Source organism: Aspergillus uvarum (genome assembly GCF_003184745.1).
Source record: "Aspergillus uvarum CBS 121591 unplaced genomic scaffold BO82scaffold_6, whole genome shotgun sequence".
NCBI lineage: Eukaryota > Fungi > Ascomycota > Eurotiomycetes > Eurotiales > Aspergillaceae > Aspergillus > Aspergillus uvarum.
In genome coordinates this window covers 285,054-302,579 of record NW_020291303.1, presented here as the reverse complement: position 1 = coordinate 302,579, position 17,526 = coordinate 285,054, and the positions used below count along the sequence as shown (strand labels likewise).

At 51.1% G+C, this 17,526-nt stretch overlaps 8 protein-coding genes across 8 annotated transcripts; 5 read left to right on the top strand and 3 right to left on the bottom strand.

The window, feature by feature from the left end:
• Positions 1 to 50: 50 nt before the first annotated feature.
• On the top strand, positions 51 to 1,508 carry BO82DRAFT_380698 (permease of the major facilitator superfamily; the record flags this gene model as incomplete). The annotated part of the gene is made up of 2 exons (XM_025637780.1): positions 51 to 92; positions 132 to 1,508. The coding sequence occupies 2 exons, from the start codon at positions 51 to 53 to the stop codon at positions 1,506 to 1,508; spliced, it is 1,419 nt and encodes a 472-aa protein (XP_025495789.1).
• A 102-nt stretch (positions 1,509 to 1,610) lies between these two features.
• BO82DRAFT_389258 (alpha/beta fold hydrolase) lies at positions 1,611 to 2,659 on the top strand (the record flags this gene model as incomplete). The annotated part of the gene is made up of 4 exons (XM_025638441.1): positions 1,611 to 1,713; positions 1,769 to 2,056; positions 2,145 to 2,360; positions 2,421 to 2,659. Coding segments are annotated over 4 exons (846 nt in total), but the record flags the coding sequence as incomplete, so codon positions are not given.
• Positions 2,660 to 2,900: 241 nt separating this feature from the next.
• On the bottom strand, positions 2,901 to 3,804 carry BO82DRAFT_350909 (uncharacterized protein). The gene has a single exon (XM_025634279.1). The coding sequence runs from the start codon at positions 3,429 to 3,431 to the stop codon at positions 3,204 to 3,206; it is 228 nt and encodes a 75-aa protein (XP_025495787.1). The 5' UTR covers positions 3,432 to 3,804; the 3' UTR covers positions 2,901 to 3,203.
• A 133-nt stretch (positions 3,805 to 3,937) lies between these two features.
• Positions 3,938 to 4,791, bottom strand: BO82DRAFT_350908 (uncharacterized protein). Its single transcript, XM_025634278.1, has 2 exons — positions 4,603 to 4,791; positions 3,938 to 4,550 (listed from the first exon to the last, which is right to left on the bottom strand). Exons 1-2 carry the CDS (start codon positions 4,663 to 4,665, stop codon positions 4,320 to 4,322), a joined length of 294 nt encoding a protein of 97 aa, XP_025495786.1. The 5' UTR covers positions 4,666 to 4,791; the 3' UTR covers positions 3,938 to 4,319.
• Positions 4,792 to 6,134: 1,343 nt separating this feature from the next.
• Positions 6,135 to 7,317, bottom strand: BO82DRAFT_350907 (acyl-CoA N-acyltransferase). Its single transcript, XM_025634277.1, has 2 exons — positions 6,741 to 7,317; positions 6,135 to 6,673 (listed from the first exon to the last, which is right to left on the bottom strand). The coding sequence occupies exons 1-2, from the start codon at positions 7,147 to 7,149 to the stop codon at positions 6,441 to 6,443; spliced, it is 642 nt and encodes a 213-aa protein (XP_025495785.1). The 5' UTR covers positions 7,150 to 7,317; the 3' UTR covers positions 6,135 to 6,440.
• Positions 7,318 to 8,979: 1,662 nt separating this feature from the next.
• Positions 8,980 to 10,693, top strand: BO82DRAFT_350906 (acetylglutamate kinase). The gene has a single exon (XM_025634276.1). The coding sequence runs from the start codon at positions 9,398 to 9,400 to the stop codon at positions 10,505 to 10,507; it is 1,110 nt and encodes a 369-aa protein (XP_025495784.1). The 5' UTR covers positions 8,980 to 9,397; the 3' UTR covers positions 10,508 to 10,693.
• A 216-nt stretch (positions 10,694 to 10,909) lies between these two features.
• On the top strand, positions 10,910 to 12,222 carry BO82DRAFT_327257 (NPP1 family protein). Its single transcript, XM_025632955.1, has 2 exons — positions 10,910 to 11,419; positions 11,546 to 12,222. The coding sequence occupies exons 1-2, from the start codon at positions 11,187 to 11,189 to the stop codon at positions 12,051 to 12,053; spliced, it is 741 nt and encodes a 246-aa protein (XP_025495783.1). The 5' UTR covers positions 10,910 to 11,186; the 3' UTR covers positions 12,054 to 12,222.
• A 533-nt stretch (positions 12,223 to 12,755) lies between these two features.
• Positions 12,756 to 13,409, top strand: BO82DRAFT_398456 (uncharacterized protein; the record flags this gene model as incomplete). Its single annotated transcript, XM_025639032.1, has 2 exons — positions 12,756 to 12,797; positions 13,209 to 13,409. The coding sequence occupies 2 exons, from the start codon at positions 12,756 to 12,758 to the stop codon at positions 13,407 to 13,409; spliced, it is 243 nt and encodes an 80-aa protein (XP_025495782.1).
• Between the last annotated feature and the right edge of the window lie 4,117 nt (positions 13,410 to 17,526).

Sequence of the window (17,526 nt, the reverse complement as noted above, 5' to 3'; positions counted from 1 at the left end):
ACGTCCAGTACACGATCGGACGAACAGATGTATTGTGTCGCAACTGCATGATGTCGTCGATCGATACCGATCCGGGGAAACGGCCTCCAGCGGTTGTCACGGAATTTCCGGCGCCGCGGCGACGATGGGAGCTCCTCCACTGGCACGAGCCCAATACATCGAAAGAAGAAAAATGGCTCATATTCAAGTTGGACTGGTTCTTGTTAAGCTATAGCTGTTTGTGTTTCTTCATCAAACAGCTTGACGGCAACAATGTGACGAATGCCTATGCGTCCGGAATGGCTAGCGATCTGCACTTCGGCCCAGGGAATGAACTCAGCTGGATGAACACATACTTCAACGCCGGCGTCATTATCGGCGGACCGTTCTCAAATCTGATTCTCACTAGTGTTCGCCCGCGCTTCTGGCTGCCGTTTTGTCTCTTCGCGTGGTCCCTTTTCGTGCTGTTTCTGTTCAAATGCAACACGGCCCACGAATTCTACGCGCTTCGGTTTTGCATCGGCCTGTTCGAGTCTGCAGCGTGGCCTGGAATTCAATACGTGCTGGGATGTTGGTATACAAAATCGGAGATGGCACGTCGGAGTGGTTTATTTGTGATGTCCGGGGTGCTGGATCAGATGTTCTCTGGGTATCTGCAAGCCGGTCTGTATCGTGGAATGGACGGGAGGGGAGGGATGCCCGCGTGGCGATGGCTCTTCATTTTCGACTTCGTTCTGGCGGTACCGGTCGCCGCCTACGGGCTGGTCTTCTACCCGGATACCCCCGACACAACGCAGGCATTTTATCTGAGTGACTGGGAGCGCAAGCGTGCGATTGAGCGGATCGCAGATGACGATCGGACCCCACTCAGCCAGCGTCGACTACTGGACTGGAGCATGATCCGGCGGGTGCTGGGCAGTTGGCAGCTTTACGTCTTCTCGATGGCGTATTGTCTATGGACGTTGACGTGCGGATCGTATGTGATGCAGTATTTCACACTGTGGCTGAAGTCCACGGGCCATTACTCAGTGCCGCAGATCAACTCCCTCCCCACTTGCATGGGCGCGATCAACTTCGTCTTTATGGTGGCGACCGGGTATCTTGTGGATTTTTTTGGTGAAAGAGGGCGCGGGCCAGTGTGCTTTGCAGTAGGATGTTTGTTGACCTTCTGCTTCGCAGTGCTGACAGCGTGGGATGTATCGGAGCAATTCAAGATGGCGGTGTTTATTCTGAGCGGCTGTTATGGGTGCTATACCCCTCTGTTAGCAGGCTGGGTCAATTCTGTCTGCGGCGGAGATCAGCAACTGCGGGCTTTCGTTTTGGCATTTATGGTCTCGTTGGGCCAGGCTGTGGTCATACCGTTCCAACAGCTTCAATTTCCCAGCAGCCAGGCGCCTGAGTTTAACAAGACGCATGGGTGGGCCAGTGGGCTGGCGTTTGTCGTCGCTTTGACGCTGTGGACGGGAGTTGGCATAGATGCAGTGCAGCGGGTCGTGCAGCGGAGAAAGAAGACCGGGGGCATCACGTAATCTCTTAGTGATAACTTATTCGTCAAACCACCGATATAAGAACTCGATACTTGCCCACGTTCTCTCATGATTTTGCTCTTTGACGTTCCTTCCTTAGACAAAATGGTAGAACACATTACTGTCAATGGTGCCGACCTTGCCTACCGCCTGGTCGGACCCAAGGACGCTCCCTTGATCATCACTCTGCACGGTGGCCGTGGATTCGGTCAGTAACACTGCGCGTTTATCACCAGACATGCCTCTAGCTAATACACGAACAGGAGATCACACCTCCGACTTCAAAGCCTATTCTCCCCTCTCTCAGGGTAACTACCGCATCCTTTCATTCGACTATCGCGGACATGGCCAGAGTTCGCGCACCAAGCCGTACACTTTCCAGCAACTAGTGGACGACATCGAAGCCCTTCGACGTCGCTTTGCAGGGGCAGACACCCGGTGCATCATCTGCGGCGGCAGCTTCGGTGGATTTCTGGCTCTGCAATACTCTATAAAATACCCAAATAAAGTGTCTCATTTGATCTTGCGCGGGACGGCCGCCTCCCACCATCGTGAGTCTTTACAGCGAAGTTCCTTTCACCCCTGTGGGAAATGCAAATGGGAGTGGATGCTGACGCCATTTTCCATCCCCTCGCACAGATGAAGAACAAGCCATCCAAACCCTCCAAGCCCATCTCCACCGAGCCCCGGGGATGAGCATCAACATGCTCCGTGACAAGATCTTCGGCCGCTTCAACAGTGATATCGAATTCCAGCTCGTTATGCACGCTGCTGCACCGCTCTATCGAGAGACATTTGATCCTGATCTTGCTTTACAGCAGAATCTCGCTACGGTGTTCAATGCCGAATCGCATAGTATGCTCCAATGCCCCATCACTTTGAAAGGTAGACGCCTGTGGCTGACGCGTGCCTCAGATGATCTTTACGCCGCACCGGAGAAGCTCTTCGACTACCGAGATCAGCTCCATCAGATCAGTGCGAGGACTCTAGTCATTGTGGGGGAGAAAGACTGGATTTGTCCGCCGGAGCAGTCAGAGATTGTTGTGGAGGGGATCCCGGGAGCCAGGTTGGCGGTTGTGGCTGGCGCAAATCATAGTGTGCATTTGGAGAAGAATGAGCTGGTTTTGGAGATGATTCGGGGGCATCTGTCTCAGGACTAAGACTGTGGTATTGCACAGCTTGATTGTTCAGTCTTCGTAGTCAATCGCTGCCCCCAAAAACCTCCGTGATATATGTTTGTCAGCTTAAAGTACGGTACAGGAATGAGTGATGGTCTATGTTCTGGTCACAACCCAAAATTCTACCTTCAATCTGGAGCTCTGGTAAGCCAGTTTCTACCTAATCCGACCTCTACTTAGAGACGCATTATGATATTAACCATATCTATCTTTTGTCCCAACATTATGTTCCTTTTTACACGTCGGAGAAAGGGGTGTTTTGGGTACCGACCGATAAATGGTGCTTATCTGACAGTTTCCCCATGTCCGACAGGTCGGCTCTTGGGGTGACGATCCGCAAGAACCCGCCTGTCTTCGAGAACAGACCAAACCCACTACCTTGAGAGGGAGCAGACAATAAGTAGGCAGCTAACAGAAAACTCAAAATTACCTCAAGAAGTGCGCGTAAAAAAAAAGAGAAGAAGAAAAAAAAGAAGAGAGAAAAAGAAAAGAAATTTTTCTTTTCTCCAACAGCGATTGACTACAACCCCGCATCATCTTCAAATTTCGGCAAGAGCTCCTCCCTAGGATGCAAAAGCTGCTCGATATCCGTCACATCCCTCCCATCCACCCCCTCCAGCCCCTGCTCGAACTTTTCCCGCATCCAGCCAGGGAAAATTCCAAGCACCTCAGAAATCTCCTCGGGGCTGAGAGCACGATAGCTGACCACGTTGCGATCCTGACCCCAGTTTCGCCACACTCCGTCCATGCCCAGATGAGAGAAGCCCAGCGGGTCCAGCGGTAAGGCGCGCAGAAGACGGAGATATTTGCGCAGACGGGCCCCTCGGCTGCGTCTTGTTGTGTTTCAGGCTGCAGGTTATCGAAAGTATAAATCTTGATGTGCATTTTGAGTTTAACAAGAGAGGGAGATGAGACCCAGAGTGTGCATACCATGTGCTTCGCTGCTGCTTCGCATGTTTCTTGCATTGGGAGTTTAGCTCTGTTGTGCTAGGAGAGATAGGAGTCTAGAAGGTTATAGTTGTTGTGCTATCACGGACGTCGGAATATGGGACAACAAATGCTTGTATCTTTAAGCTTCTGGTTTTGGGGGGGTCGAATGGTGGGCCAATCTTAAGCCTTATATGTGCAAAGGGAGTAAGGTAACTTATAGAGAGCAAAGGTCAACAGAAACTGATCCAACAATTCTTCTCAAAATAGGAAATTATTGGCGGGGGCGCTGCACCCTAGGCACAACGCCACCGGTCTACCTAGCCCCGGAAAAATACCAGAATAGCCGTAAGTTGGTCAGGAGCGGCAAAAGCTTGGATATTCCATGTTGAATATCTGAAAGCAAAAGTGCCCTGTCATCTACTAGTGAGAAGGATGAACGGTTCACGTAAATCTCAAACACCTTAAAACTTGCCCAAAGATTCCATCGCCCCTCAATAGCAGACGCTCCAGTAAAGATGGTCTGCCTTAGCACAACCAGAGCAGGTATAAGAATAGCACAAGACGGGACCTGAGCAAGCATAGTTGTGACATGCGCGCTCCGCCAGGTGATTGAGTGTAGAGGAGGAACTGGCAACAGGAACACTGGCTTCATCAGGCTCTGGGAGTAGTGCTTTTAAGTCGGGGTGGGCGAGTTGCGCAATCTCAATCACGTCTCGACCATCAACACCTTTAAGACCCCGAGAAGATGTTCCTTAGCCGGCGACGGAAAGCGATTGATGTACTGATTGATTTGTTCGGGGTCTAATTGTCGATATGCTAGCACGTCTCCAGATTCACTAAGGGATCTCAAGACGCCGTCATCACCTAGGTGGAGATAGCCGTCACCGGAAGGCGCCTGTGAAAGGGTTGCGACGAGGCCCCAGACATCGTTGGTCCCCTAGGACAAGTTGTAAGCTTTCACTTTTGTTGTATTGCACTAAGCAACTTACGCTGGAAGTAACAGACGCAGCAAAAAATAAAACGGCGAGGGGTAGAGTTGCCTGCAACTTCATGATGGTCCGGTGGAATGGACTTCGTCCCTCAAGTAGAAACTTGGTATTAGGCTGCTTTGCAAGATTGTTTCTCCTAGACAGGGAAAGGGTATCCTTTATACAGAGCCATGCTAGTCGTAGTGTCCATATCCTATCTAAGACAGGAATGGCAAAAGCAGAAATATCTATTTAGGATGTGGAAGTCAGGCCAGCTGCCTATCGACTGATGATGTACTAAAGTTGAGATATGGATAAACGAAGTTGGGAGCATATCGAATGCAAATTTCATGGATGTGAGGTATTCGAATTATCCAATAGCATTTGCCTCGGCGGAGGATGCGAATGAGATGCTATCGTGACTTCAGATCCATTGTGTACTTATTGCTAGTGCTATGCAATGTCTCAATTGGGGTCCGAAAATATGTCTCGAGTCGTATGAGAAGCCTACTGCTAGGGCTGGGGCCTAAACCTTTTAAACAAGCATGGGATCCGAACTTATCCGGCAGGGTCCCTGAGCGTTGGGTAGACCCGAACAGCTTGATTCCGATTGGGCGTAGAAACGGACCAGATTTAGCAAATTCTCCAGACTTACTTTACCTAGTAGTTTGATAGTGGCCTTAATCTAACAAGAATGACATTTCCTTTGACCAACAAGAATAAAGCTTATGTCGGAAGAAAGACAACACCGGTATCAACGGACATTTGTTTCATTCCGGTGCTCCGCCATGAGAGTCAGAACTCAAAAGTCTCATTATCGAGCATTCACGGGCCGACGAAAACAATCGAGTGCGTTCTAAAGAGCTACCAGGGCAAGACATGTCCTCAGGAGCTTGGTATGAATCTCAAGGCAACTATCGAGGTGTATGTGCTGATTTAAGACGATGATGTCCTTTTGCCGTTGCGCTCGAGCAAGTGGAATCATGCTCCGCGTAGCGAATGTATAATTCTCAGACTCCTTGTTGGAAAGCTGCCACGCTCGTGCTTGGGTATATAAGAGCATGAAGTTCAAAAGGGCAGAGCGGCATACCTATATTCGCTCTATACTATCGGCGAACCTCGTCAGATCCTCTGCCGTCTTATGATCTTTCTCTATCGCTGTCTGTCGTCGCGTCAAAAGCGACCACTGATGGTGCTAAGCGGAATTGGCTGGGCTTGATATGTACTTCAATTCATGTTTACACATGCAAGTTATTATCCTCTCTCCTATATTCGTCTAGTCATTTTCAAGACACAAGCTGATATTTAAACTGAGAAAGTCTCTTGTAATGGTTGCTGGATTGTCAATCTTGACTATCTACTTGATAATGACATTTTGGTATTCCTTAGGAGGGCATACTGAAGATATGTCTGGATTTTATAACACTTCAAGTCTGAAAGCTGTATCGGTAGATCTGAACGTATTGAGAGAACCTGGCTAAGATATATAGTTTAATTTGATTCTATAAGTGACCAATCATCTACCTTATTACGGTGGGCGTAACATGTGAAGGGCCTGCGGTTGCTGAGCTGAGCTGAGCCTCGTTATTTACTATGGCTAGGTTTGACAACCTTGAAGATCAACATTTGTTAACACACTATTCCCTGAAATTTGTTTTTCCCCACCATATTCTACAGTGCCCGTAAGGTGAAGCCAAATGTCATTAGCACGTCCAGATCAAAATCATCCCCGAAAGGCACCACAGGCTTTACTCAAAATTCATGAAAGTATCTATGTATCTCCCAATCTATGCCCTGCTACAATGTGCTGTTATACCATCTCATGATCTGCAGTTTTGGAACTCCTCGACACGCTGTCGTCAACCTGATTTCCACCCTGGCTGTCTCACCATGGCCGCCACTTCGAAAGGATCGACAGTGGGGTCATTCTTGCTCACAAAGCCGAACCTCTGATAGACCGGCTGGCCGTCGGTGCTCGCGTCGATATAAATGTGCGCATTCTCCTCGTCGCCCACCTCGCATCCCCATTCGAGCAACAACCGTGCCGCACCACGTTTCCGGTAGTCGCTATGCGTCGCTAGCATATCAAGATCTAGTGGTCGCGTGAGCACGGTCAGTTCCCTACCAAAAATACTCTGATTCTCCGGGGTCAACCGTACAGAAGTTCTTGGGAGCATCTGCCACAGCCATCGTCCGGTTGGTCTCCAAATGACCCAGAAACTTATTCATCATGGTTGGATCCATGTCGGAATGCCATGCGGGCCACCGTTGCCCGCGCTCTTCGGCGGTCTCCAATGACCACTTGGCATACGCAACGATCCGGCCATTCTGCGATGTGTCCACGACCTTGAGATACTTCGCATTGGGTTTGTGCAGCATGTCGTGGCGGTTGGCATCGTTCCACCACTGGCGCACCCCCGGGGTGTCTGGCCAGAGGAACAACATGCCGGGTGAGAAGGCATTGTACCACAGGTCGGTGATCTCATTCAGATCGTCGATCGTGGCGAACTCGAGTCGCAGAGTAGAGCCATCCTTCTGGGAGACACGAATCGTTTCGGCTGCCGCCATGTTGTCTGAGATGATTTGTGAAGGAAAGTGGAGAGAACAGAATAGCTGGCTGGAAAATAAGCAGACAAGTGACTGATTTAAATGAGGGGTTGAGTCATCGTCAGCTGCTGCAATCGACACTGAGACTAATTTTAGTCGCCCCGCCCGCGCGGGCAAGCGTGGGCGGTGTTGGATCCATGCGCCTGCAAGCCTTGTAGCGGAGTCGCCCCGCTCTTATACTTCTTTATCATTTGTACCAACGACAAGATTTGGTTTCCGATCGGACAAATTCGCCGGCACAACCATGGTGTTGTGGTTGGGAGTTTTGTTATTTGATGCGTGGCTTTGGCCATCCTTGGTATGACCGCACGCGATCCGTGTAACTGAAGAGACAACGTGGGTCGGCCCGCAGATTTCGAATGCGACCACAACACTCATCAACATCCAGGCCACAAGTCACCAACTACGATGTACGATGTCGGTCGATGTGAGGCTCCGGACCCAACATGGTTAGCCTGTGAGCGTCTCGTAAACTGTTTAAGTCGATAGAGAAACCAGCGTCGACTCGACTAATCGGGTATCAAATCAGATCCAGCTTTGCTTCGAGGCGAGGCATATTTCCATGCTCCTATGCCACGGTCGCTTTTTACAGAACTGCTCCTCTCTGCTAAACTACCGGGTCCTAATAAATCGTGAATCAGTGCCCATCTACAGGAGGCATGAGGCGGGTGATGCTGTGCGACACGACAAAGCCCACCTTTCCGGCGCACATAAGCTTCATGGATGCGACCTTGCTCCATTCAAGGAGTCTATAATGGTCATTGGACTAGCGCACTCGCATTTAGCAGCACAGAGTGCCTGTCGGAAGCTTTTCTTTGTTAGGACTGTTGCCTGCTTGTCCGGTTGCACCCATGTCGCTCATGCGGCCCGTCATCATTGCTTTGCGATCGTGGGGCATTCAACTTGATCCCATCCTTGATCCCATCCTTCCTCAAATAAGGATGAGTCGATGGGCCGCTTCCCATGCGTATACTATACCTACAAGCCTACTCGCCCTTCAGCAGAGTAGTCTACTAAACAAAAGTGCTCGATCCAGGAAGCTGCGTATGCATGACTTGTGGCTTCGGATATTGAAGGTGTCATATTCTTCCCTACCAACGACTTACAATCGCTGCAGTCGCTTGGAATTGTAATGTCTTCATTGAGGTCATGACTAATAGTTGGAAGCATTCTGTTGCAACCAAGCCCAGAAACTAAGGAGGTTGCGACAATAAGTGCATTCGACGGATGGCCATAGAGTAGCATCGGGTGCTCCTGGCGTTTAACCCCCACATGTGCACTGTCCACTGCATGCTTCTCAGCACCTAGGAAGAATCCCTTTCTTGCGCTAACTTGGATCTGCTTAGTGCGATCAGAGAGTTGTGCTGAATGCCCAGGCCCAGACCTATCAGAGCTGTGTTAGTCGGTAGATGGGTGGATTTGATTTGTGCGGAATGGACGAAAGTCGATGATCAGTTCCAGACCTTCCGAGCGCTTGGCAGATTCTCGCCTGATCTTGTTAAATTATTTCCTAAGAGACCTACTATCTGTCGAACTTTGCGTGCGTGCCCGATGCGTGTCTTCCCAGTTCTCTTGCAGCGTGATTTGGCCAACCAATAGCCGACAAGAGAGAAAATGACGCACCAAGCGGGATGAAAGATGGAACCTTGAATTGTGGCGATGAGCGCGCTACGCGATGTCACCCTGAAGGAAAATGAGAATTGGCCATACTTCATTTGCAGTACGCGATACGTGGATCTGCAGGAGATATGCCAGAGAACCCGGCTGCTGTCATCTTGTCGGTGTGCCTGCCCGAGTTGCATGGCTGGGGAGGGGTGGCTGACTTTGGGCGCCACCACGAACTCTTCGCGCGATCCAGTGTTGCAACACCACCAAAACTATACTGAAACGCTCTCATGGCCAACTTGTATTTGAGTGATACTCGTGGCTGTCTACGACTCGAAATTAGGAATGAAGCCTGGAATCATGGCTCCAGTCAAACCCCACCACCAGTCGCTGCGGTGATACATCGTCGGTTCGATTCCGACCACGGGCCGCGATGAGGGATATAACCCAACCCAACCGGATGGTGAAATCAAGGCATGAACTGAGCTGCCTATGCGCTCTTTATCAGGGAAGGATATAAGCCCCTCTGCCCCGCGCGGATTCAACCTGGCTTTTGTTCGCCCCAAACGAACGATTATCATACACCAGTTGCCTTGTCTACGATATGGGTCGCTTCACCCCTACGATACCGGCCCCGTTGGGACTTATGCACTCTATACGAGGCAGCTCAACCCTGCCTGTGGTATATCTTACTCATAGTATCCGACTGTACTCGCAGACTCAAAGCGACCAAGTGGCCGCTACTCGGTCCACAATAGCACAACTCCTGCGCCAAATAGACTCCAAACACACCGCCCAACAGTACCTCTCTTACTTCAGTACACCCACTTTCTCGTCCCGCCCTTTCGCCGTCATCAAAGTCGGCGGTGCTATCCTAGCTGACCACCTCCCATCTCTTACGTCTGCCATCGCCTTTCTAAGCCACATTGGTCTCTACCCTATTCTCGTTCATGGCGCAGGGCCCCAGCTTAACACGCTGCTGTCTGCCACGGGAACAAAGTCAGAGTTCCATGATGGCATCCGCGTCACTGATGGACGTACTCTGGCGCTGGCTCGAACGGCTTTGCTCGAGGAGAACTATAAGCTTGTTCAGGAGCTCGAGAATATCGGTGTCTCCGCTCGGCCGTTGACCTCGGGTGTTTTTCAAGCCGAGTACCTTGATGCAAGCAAGTACGGTCACGTGGGCAGAGTCAACAAAATCGAAGATTCATCCATCCGGGCGGCTCTGCGCGCATCTTGCGTGCCGGTGCTGACTTGCATGGGAGAGACTTCCGATGGACAGGTCCTCAATGTACATGCGGACCTGGCGGCATCTGCCCTGGCGCGGGTGCTGCGTCCGGAGAAGGTCGTGTACCTTTCCGAGACAGGCGGCTTGGTGAATGGGAGGACAGAAAGGAAAATGGACGTGATCAGCCTGGAGTGGTTACGGAAACAGGAGTGGGCGCGGTTGGGGATGCGGTGGAGAGTGAGGATGACGGCCGTGCAAGATTTGTTGGATGGAAAGGAAGGTGAAGAGGCAAGGGTGTCAGTAGTACATCCTCGGGGGCTGTTGAAGGAGGTCTTTGCGGGCGAAGGCCACGGAGAAGGGACGGTGATCCGGAGAGCTAAGGCTAGAAGAGAAGTTGCTCCGGAGCCCGTGGTAAGAAGAAGCGAGATGATGGTGGGCCTGGTTGATGGGCAGGCGCGATTGCAGCAGCAGGTTGCTATGGTCTGATCGCAAGACTCTCCCGCACGGTGATCACATTCTTGCCCTGGCGGTGTTGATGAGATTTCTCTTATCACAATTTACAAACATACTTTAATTTAATCCAAGGGAGGCTCACTTCGGCACCCTCCGAGCCCGATACCGGGTCAACCTCGGCCCAGCCCTAAGCTGCAGAATGCCAAAGGTCTGACAAAGTCATCATCTTAAACCACCAAGCAATAGCCTAAGAAATCTGCCTCCAGCTAGCTTGGTTCTTGATGAATGTCTGCCGGCCAGAGAAATCTCACCGTGGCGGCAACGCACTGATCCTGAACCGTCGCGTGAAGCCCTCGCCCCCTCTGATTGGAGGAAGATGACCGGCAGGATTAATATCGATCCCGTCCAGCAATTCATTTTCTTCAACCACTTTCCCCTCGGTCATCCATCACGTTCTCTCTCACATTGGTACAATGGGTTCTGACCTGTGAACTCCAATGGTGGAGTTGCGCGGCCGACCGACCGTTCTTCCCCACCTTGATAACTGGCTCTTCAGGGGAGAACTGCCGATCCTGCCGATTCCTACCCATTGCGACCAGCATAAAAGGTGCGCCCCTTCCATCCTGCCAAACTTTGCTTCAGGCTGTTAGGCACATTCTTCAGAGTTTGAAGTGGCTAAAGTCAATCTTCTTATTCCTCATTTCAATTGACCATGTCTCTCCGATCTGCCCTCCTTCTCGCCACGGGCCTGTCCATGGTCCAGGCCCGACCTGCCACCTCCAAGCTCAGTGCACGCGGCACCATCGCCAGCGACGAGATCGTAGGCTTTGATCAGACGGTCCCTGACGATGCTACAGGCACATTGTACCTGAACTACCAGCCATACCTTTACGTGGTGAACGGATGTGTGCCGTTCCCTGCCGTTGATGCGGAGGGCGATACCAAGTGAGTACAGTAGAGTACATTATAACCCCGCATACACCACACCTTCCCCTCGACCCTATCCCTTCCCCGCACTGCTTGCCCTCCTTTTCCCAATCCTTATCAGAATCCATTCTAACCCCCCCAAAGCGCAGGACTAGCCCCCACTGGCGCCTCCGACGGTGACTGCAGCTCCTCGACGGGTCAGATCTACGTCCGCAGCAACGTCTCCTCCACGGGCGACTACACCTACCCGACTGCCCTGCTGTACAGCTGGTACATGCCCAAGGACGAGCCCTCCACCGGTATCGGCCACCGCCACGACTGGGAGGGCGTGATCGTCTGGATCTCCGACCCCACTGTCTACACCGCCGACAACATCCTGGCCGTGTGCCCTTCTGCCCACGGTGGCTGGGACTGCTCCACCGATGGGTACACGCTCGACGGCGTCAAGCCGTTGATCAAGTACGAGAGCATCTGGCCCATCGACCACTCGTGCGGGCTCACCACCACCGTCGGCGGGACGCAGCCGCTGGTCGCCTGGGAGAGTCTGCCCTCGGCTGCTAGCACGGCGCTGTCGGATACGGACTTTGGGAGCGGGATCGTGCCGTTCAAGGATGCTACTTTTGATGAGAACTTGGCGAAGGCTACTTACTGATTTGACTCTAAAGAGGGGGCGGGGCTTGTGGGGTTTGCAGGATGGAAATAGCTGCAATGTTTCCGCCACGGAAGCATTTTGGTGAATGACTTGCGCTGCTGTACATAGGTGGTATATTAATGCTGAAATGCCAGGGTTGTACTTATGGTTATGTGAATATAAAGGCTACTGGCTAGTCTTACTGGGGAGAAGTACCTTCATTGATGTAGATTGATGTAAAATAATCATCTCTACGGTTATGTAGAAGTATATTCACAATGATTGTGTCATTCACTCTTTGCTCTATTAGCATATCATGCTTTTCTTAGTTGTTTGCTAGCATAAAAAGCTAAGGATGTCTGCAGCTACCTTGGTCTATAGAATCGATTCACTCTGGGGGATGATTCACTGCAACCTATCTTATTCTACCCTTTCTCTTGCAAACAATTGGATCTATTCAATGACTCTGATAGGTGAATTGCTCCCACTGATTCAACATCATTCAAGCTTTTCCATCCCCAACTTATACGGGTCTTCCTTATCCCCTGTCTTCTTTCCTTCTCTCATCCACCTTCTCATCCCCTTCCACATCATCTTCCGAGTTTATCTTCATCAACAACTTCCACCTTTACTCATCCACATGTCGTAAGCCCTGGCTTCTACAGGTACCTGAAAGGAACTTTCGATCTCGCAGACTTTGCCATTTTGTTTCCTATCCATATCATGCTACTGGTTTCTTTTGGTACTCACCAGAAGTGGTTCTATGTACGTGCTTAGAAACCAGGGCCTACACAAACCAGGCGAACTCTCAATATTCCAACTAAGTGGCGTGCTTTTCTATCGGTGAATACCTTATTTGCAATTCAGGGATGCACCACACTATAGTGCCTGTTGATAGTACATGGCCTCTTCCGGAATCCCGGTCTCTTTCCAAGTATCTGGTTGGCTGACTTTGTTTCTTTTGCTATCGCGAAGCTTCAATTCTAAAACAATGCCTGGTATGCCTTGCGAGGACTCGGTCCTTCCTCCCCCTCAGCAGAAAGCCGACTGACTCGTTCGCATCCTACCGCTCTTCTTCCGTGCCTGGGGGGCTTGATGGCCCTCTCCGTCCCCCCCCCCCTCCCTCCCGTGTGAGTTCCTTTCAAAGCAGATTTGGGCTTGGCTAACAGCTTCCAGCGCGCCGTGATCGTCCCTCCCATCGCGGAGGAAGACACCTCCGCTGCCGCCGCCACTGCCGCGAGTGTGCCTGCCCCCGCCGCGCCCACTGCTCCCGCCACCGTCCTCCCCCTCCGCGTGGCCACCTACACCCGCGGGGGGCGGATCCAGCAACTGACAATGACCAACATTGTCGCGGCCCCCGCCGCCTCCCTCTCATGAGCCCTGGACCTCCCCCGCTTTCAGTGGGCACACCCAGGGCCACCTGGAATCAGCCTGCGCCCCGCGATCGGGCCAACGACGATGAGTGGGTGCCTCGCGATTCGTCGAGCTGCCCGCTGCGGCCTGGTTCTCAGGTCGCAGCGCCGCAGCACCCGCCGTGGTGCCAGGCCTCCCCCCCGTGGATAGGATCGCAGCCCCTGTCTGGTCGCGAGCGGGCCTGGATCCGCGAACCCGTTGTGCGGTCTGTGCCGTACATTGGGTGGTCGGACCCCAGGCAGCTGGCTGTCCGGGCTCAGCTATTGACTGGTCCAGACAATCCCTGCTGACACCATTAAGGACCAGGTTGGCTACCATGAGAACGGCATCAACGATGGGCACCCACCGGTTCTGATCCCTTACCTTACGCATCGCAGGTATAAGTTGGATCCCAATTGCACCCTCTGTCTGTGGAGGATGATGTACTGAAGGAAAAGAAGGAGGATATACTAAGACGCATATCACAGGGGACTGTATCGAAACCCGACTGCGCAAGACAATCTAACCTCCACCAATTAAAATCGACTAAGCAAAGCTGGCATTACGTGTCTGTGGCTGGAAAGCAACATTTTCCCAAACTTTTATGTGCATTGACTGGCCAAGTTGCGAAATGGATTGTCTGGGGTTACATTCTATCTACCTTTGCACTATCTATTCCCCATCGCCTCGTCCATTGATTGGCAAAAGGCCGAAAAGTCTTGAAAATCATCAAGTCAGACAGACTATTGCAACGCAATGGCGCCGTCCCGTTCAATTCGCGATATCATTCTTCACAAAAGCGTGCTCGACAACAAAAGACCTCATGTCTAAGGGCGAGAGAGTGATATACACTTCTATCATGAAAAGCATCAGGGCTGCAGTGCCTAGCTGCCCCGAAGACACACGGCGGTCCAGGAGGTTCTTATCGAGGTTCTTGTGATGACTGTGAGTTCAAATCCTCCTCTTCAAACGGGTAACTCCCTGCCATGCTCCATAAGCGTTTTACATCGTTGCACTTGATCCGAGTGAAAAGGATAGTTCCGTGGCCTGCAAATCTGGAATTCCATGGACTGATCCGCGATCAACGTGACGCATCTCCCCTACGCAGTTACTATCGGCAATGGCTACCTCGGCAGAGCGCATGCTCTCTCGCCATCCGACCGGCATGTGTATGCGGTTATCTCGAGGCGGAGGAAGTCTGGGGTGCGTCGGAAGAAAACAATTTCCTTCTCGAACACGCGCGAATAGCGATGCAACGAACACGTGCAATATTTTTCCCAACTACCATCCGCGAGATTCTGACTAGAGCTGGTGCTCGCAGGGTTAATCCATGATGTGTCGTATGAGACCTTAATCATTTAGCGGTTCTGCGCTAAGTCCATTCTGGTGAGGTAGCTGATTGCTTCTTGCCTGCCGGTGACTGATTTGCATACCTGATGAGTCCTGGGATTTTGATAAACGGACCGCTGGTGGGGACCCCGAATGTAGTCGTTGCCAGTAGCCCGGACGCATGGCTTGGTTCAGACCTGGATGTGGAAGAGGTCAAGTCGACCGGGTGCCTGGGTGGAATCACTCATCCAATTCCCAGGTTACTCATTTGCTTGTCATCGACACCGAATTGAAGGTCCGTCCCTGGTCAAGAGAGCCCCTTGTTACGGCATATCCATACATTGGATGATATCATGGTCCTGAAATAGTCTCAGGGAAAGAAAGAGTCGTCTTGACAAGAAGTCAAATCAACGAACGGAGACCAACACAGCAAAAGAGTACAAGTGCTATCATATGAGAGCCATGAAAATTGAATCGCCGGGATGCAACCTGCTTCGAAATTCGATTATCTGCCACTACATCAGCGGTACTCGATAAGACATAACCCCAGCTATTGCGTACTACACAACTGTCCAGATATTAATACATGCTACCAGATGTTTCTGGTCACAGCCTGTGGACAGCATACATGGACCTTCTGGTATTCACATGCTACCTACTCAGAAGAGGGCGCGGGGGCGTGTCTGAGTCCTCCTCTATGTTGTTTCTGCTGTTCTCTTTCCAGTAGCATTCATGTTACGGAGAAAGAAACCCCTCAAACCCTTCGACAATCAGACAGATGCTGATGGTAACCACAATTTCACTATTTGGGGGGGGTTACTATTAATCCTCAAACATGAGAGTCACACTCATTTGCTTTATTGTGGTCTCGATACCTGTACTTTCGATGTCCAGCCTCAAGGCTTTGACAATACTGACAGAGCGAGAGCACTGACGAGGCATTCGGGGGCCAGGAAAATGCTTCGGCATAGCAGATGGCTAACTTGCTACACGGCATGGAATTCCCACACTTTGGCAGTCCAATCAACCAGGAAGTTCGAGATGATACTCAAACGATATTACGTCATTCGCATATGGCATCTTTTGTCTAATCAAGCTTTCCGAGAGTTAAAGAGGAGTCTGCCCTATCTACCTCTTTCTTCTCGCTGTTCTCAAGCCAAATAGAAGAATGACCCTTTCCTGCGAGCAAGGGTTTATTCGCGGGCAGAATCAAGCTCAAGCACTTCTTTCGTGAGCCTGTTCTCGTTTGAAGCCCTAGGGTCGATCATCCAAGTCGCCGGGACCTTGAGTTTTGAGGAAAGCCTTAGGGGTCGGTTTCCCTTGTCAGATTCATTCGAGTCACCTACATGCTGTGTTATTGATATCTTGTGCATCGGAGAGACGATGACTGGATATGGAAGCTAACCAAGGCGTTGGGTAGTGAGATATGTCGAGGAGATAATCGCAATCGATATTCTTCTCGATGGGAATGATGAAATCATCAGCTCATTGCCGATGCTGCCCCGGCCGTGAAGAGAAAGCCGGACGGGTCGGATATAGCTACCTTATTCATACCCGTATCGATCACACAGGACTCGATGCCAAGAAGATGTATCGGAGGTTTGGTACTATGAACGCGGGAGTACTTCCCCTGGCTTTGCCGCCAAGTCATCCATTTGCTAAGTACCTTTAGCCCTGTTCTTTGATGAGGTCGGTACGCATCGAAATATGTACCGTGCTCTGAAAGGGCTTACATCATATGGGCAAGTCTATCACAAAAAGAGCGTCGACTGGCAGGGAGCACAGGGCTCTGATACGCACCGCATGGCTTCCATGGCTTATATTATGCGAATATTTGCAGAGGCCATAACCAGGTGCAGCGGACGTTCAATATCCGTATCAGAAGCAAGGATACATCAATCCAAGTACGAGGAATGATTACAGCGGCGGGTAAGAACCTGCTCCCAGCATGGCGCAGAACCCGGCTGGCCACATTGCAGCGCTCGGAAAACATGCTTCCGACTTGAACTTTCGTTTAGTTGAATCCACCAGCTTACAGACTGCGGCCATGGAACCGCACTTTGAGACCACCGCCTGATGGGGTTTGATCTGCGCAGCAAATCGGCCAGTCATATGCTCTTCATGGAGATGCTTAATGCTGCGGTCACAGATATCAACTAGACATGCCCGGCTCTAATTGCGGCGCGTATCTGTTGACACGAAATCTAAGGCTCAACCTTAGCCTGGCAACGGATCACCGTATCACATACCTGGGACCGAATATTTTGATGACGTGTACTGGACGGTTGGACTTTACTCTAATGGCTTAGAATGAGTCGCAAGTCTCTATCAAAGCAGTGATTAGTGTAAGGCCGCTAATTCGATATATGGCTAGTATAAGGGGGAGGCGAGCACAGGCGGTCCATGGCTTCCTGACTGACGGGATGCGCTTTCTATTCTTTTAAGCTCGACAAGGATGGAAACCTGTTTAAGATGGATGAGGAGACGCACATATGAGAAATGAGAACAATTTTGTGGCTGCGAAGCCGGACTGCTGCACCTACGTGGAAAGTTATACAAGAGCGTCGACAATTTCCCCACGTGCGAGCAGGAAGCGCTGATTTGGATCAGGTAGAACTTCCTGAGATAGAGGCCTCGGCTGGGAGCCGAGCATTTGCAATCCGATGTCTGTGGATTCTGCGTTGAGGTCAGCAACGTGACTGAAACCGCCGAACAGCTTGACATTGAAATGAATTCATACGCAATGAGATGGGTTCTATTCCTGTGCCTAAAT